At 33.4% G+C, this 2,878-nt stretch overlaps 1 gene segment (V, D, J or C); it reads right to left on the bottom strand.

Moving 5' to 3' along the window:
* Positions 1–1,141: 1,141 nt before the first annotated feature.
* Positions 1,142–1,651, bottom strand: LOC122134116. The segment is given in 2 exon segments: positions 1,142–1,506; positions 1,598–1,651. Coding segments are annotated over 2 exon segments (402 nt in total).
* Positions 1,652–2,878: the final 1,227 nt, after the last annotated feature.

Genomic DNA, 2,878 nt, shown 5'->3' with positions numbered 1-2,878 from the left:
TCAGAAAAGATGAGTAGGGAAAAATATGTCAGTGGCCTCCACCTGTAAAACCATTCTTGTTTTGGGGGTTTTCTAATGGTTGCCCATCTAGTGCACCTGTTGTTAATTTTATTAACACCAAAGCAGCTGCAATGAATTAACAACCCCCTCTGCTACGTAACTGACCAGATCAATATCCCAGAAGTTTAAATTACTCAATGCTATATTCTGATTAAAAAGTGTTCCTTTAATTTTTTTGAGCAGTGTATATGCAAAAAGCTAGAAATATAAGATAACGTGCTTGTTAATGTTTACTAATACACTTACGAAGCATTACCTAATGATTAACAGATCATTATTTCATGTAAATAAAAATGCTTACAATTCATTAAACTTTTAATCCATGTGATCATGGACTTCTTGAAAATCTACAAATGATTTGAACAGATGTTATACAGTGATTGAAAGCTTTTGTTAATGCACAACAGTTCTGCTGCTATTGAGGTGTGGTACGGGTAAGGTTAGGGACAGGTTTGCTAGTATGGGTAGGTTTAAGGGTTGGTTTAGGGGTCAGAAGTGGGTCAGGGGTCAGTTTGATTACTGTAAGGGAACGTGGTTCAATCTGTATATATTACATTGTTTTGATGAATGAACAAGCATTTTCTTAAAAAGTAGATGTTTTCTCTTGTTGATGTATGATAGAAAATAAATATGATTGTCTGTGAAAGGAAATTATTAAATTAGTTTTTAAATTATTATTTATTTCACATGGGATTGAATCAGATTTGGTTAGATGGTCATTTTACACCCAGATGGTGCATCTTACCCACTGACTTGACTCCGTTCAACTTACCCCAAACCCGGGGCAAACTGACCCATGGGAACACTTTTTTATAAGAAGCCATATTTTTAGAACCCTTTGTCATAGATACATTCTGATCATTCAAAATTATAGGAATACTTTCACTTGAATATTTTGCAGCATAAATCTATATTATACTAATAAACAACTAATTGGAACATTTATACTATATTTGTAACTATTTATATAACTTTTTTTTTTTTTATCTGCTCAGCGTTGTGTGTGATTGTGTTTATGAGCAGCTGCAGTATCTCTCAGCTGTATCAGTGCAGTCACTGTGACTCTGACTGACGGAGGTTTTTGTACGACTCTTTATCACTGTGTGAACACAGCTTTACTGTTGATCCAGTGGTAACTCAGACAGTAATAATCTCCTGAATCTTCAGTCTGGACTCCACTGATGGTCAGAGAGAAATCAGTTCCATAATCGACTCCATTTCCACTGAATCTTGATGGAGTTCCAGTATAAAGGGTTTTGATGCTGTGAACTAAAAGTTTAGGAGCTTCTCCAGGTTTCTGTAAGTACCAGAAGACACAAGACTTACAGTCTCCATCTGACTGGCGTCCAATGGAGCTGCTGGTTTTACAGGTCAGAGTGACTGTTTGTCCATTCTGAACATGTTTCTCTGTTGGAGTCTGAATTACAGTCACCTGTCCTGCACAACCTGAAGAACAATAAAAAGACATTAAACAGTTTTTCAGTAATATTGAAATATTAATTGCAAAAAATCTATGCATTAAAGAACTTGGTCTTACCTTCAAAATACATTCCTAAAATCAAGAAGAAGATGAATGTCATTGTAGTCATTGTGTGTGTTATTATGATAAACAGTGTTAAACTCACAGCACTATAAACACTCTCAGAGCACTGAGGCATGAGCTGACAATGCAAAGTGGCTCGTGTTATTTAAATAATCTACCTGAAAACTGTAGATCTCCCACAAACACATTTCAAAAACAAATACCAATAGGACATGAACATCTAAACTCCTATGTACGATAATGGACTATTGTCTAGACAAAACACCTGTATTGGCCTTGGACAAATTTACAATTTGTTAAGGTTTTCTGACAAAGAAATATTACATGTCATTCATCAATATTTGTTTTGGAATTTCTATTTATGCCTTGGCTATTAATACTAAACACCACTGTCTGATTGAGCCAGACACAATTATAAAAGACACAAGGAAGACAGTAGATAATAGATTCTGAGAGTAAAGACATTTTAGTGGATAAAGTTTTTGACGAGACCAACCCAAGTTCAAATCTACCTTTCAGCTCAGAGAAGTGTTTATTTTAAATAATAATGAAAAGTGAACATCTTTTATACTCACTATATGTCAGTACGATACGATACGATATGATATGATATGATATGGGGATTTTGATCATTAAGAATATTACTATAATGTAATTCATGTACCTTTTCAATAGGCCCTGTTAACTTTTGAACAGATTTTTTTATTATTTATGTACCAAAATGGAATTACAGTACTGTAAAGTACTCATGGTCATAGATATAAAGATATGAAATAATATTTTTTTCTTGCACCTAAGATAAAAAAGAAAATAAAGTCTCTGTCTTGTTGTGTTACACATGCTCTCTCTATGTTCTTTCCACGAGAACATATTATCTTTCATTACTTTTAGACACCTACGTGTTCATATCTGTCTGATGTTTTCATTATGTATAACAACATATTATGCATAAGCATCAGATGTTGTACTGAATACAACCTATTTTTTCATCTTCTTTTTTCTTCTCTTTTCTTTTCTGTTTTATTTATTTATTTAATTATTTATTTTTTATTATTATTGTTTTTTATTATTATATTTTTAATAGGTGTTGTCACAACGGTACTAATTTAGTCACCCTCTGTTGGTGCAATTCAGGGCTTTCTAAGTCACATAACACAGATATTAACACAGTATCATCATCATACTATAAGATATATCGATTAGTTCTGTCTGTTTGACAGTCATCTGTCTACAAGGTAAAAAGTATGGCAGAACTGACACAGGCCTGGCGTGCTC

Source organism: Cyprinus carpio, chromosome A25 (assembly GCF_018340385.1).
Source record: "Cyprinus carpio isolate SPL01 chromosome A25, ASM1834038v1, whole genome shotgun sequence".
NCBI classification, from domain to species: domain Eukaryota; kingdom Metazoa; phylum Chordata; class Actinopteri; order Cypriniformes; family Cyprinidae; genus Cyprinus; species Cyprinus carpio.
The sequence above is the reverse complement of the archived record's forward strand: the minus strand, read 5'-3'. Positions and strand labels throughout refer to the sequence as shown.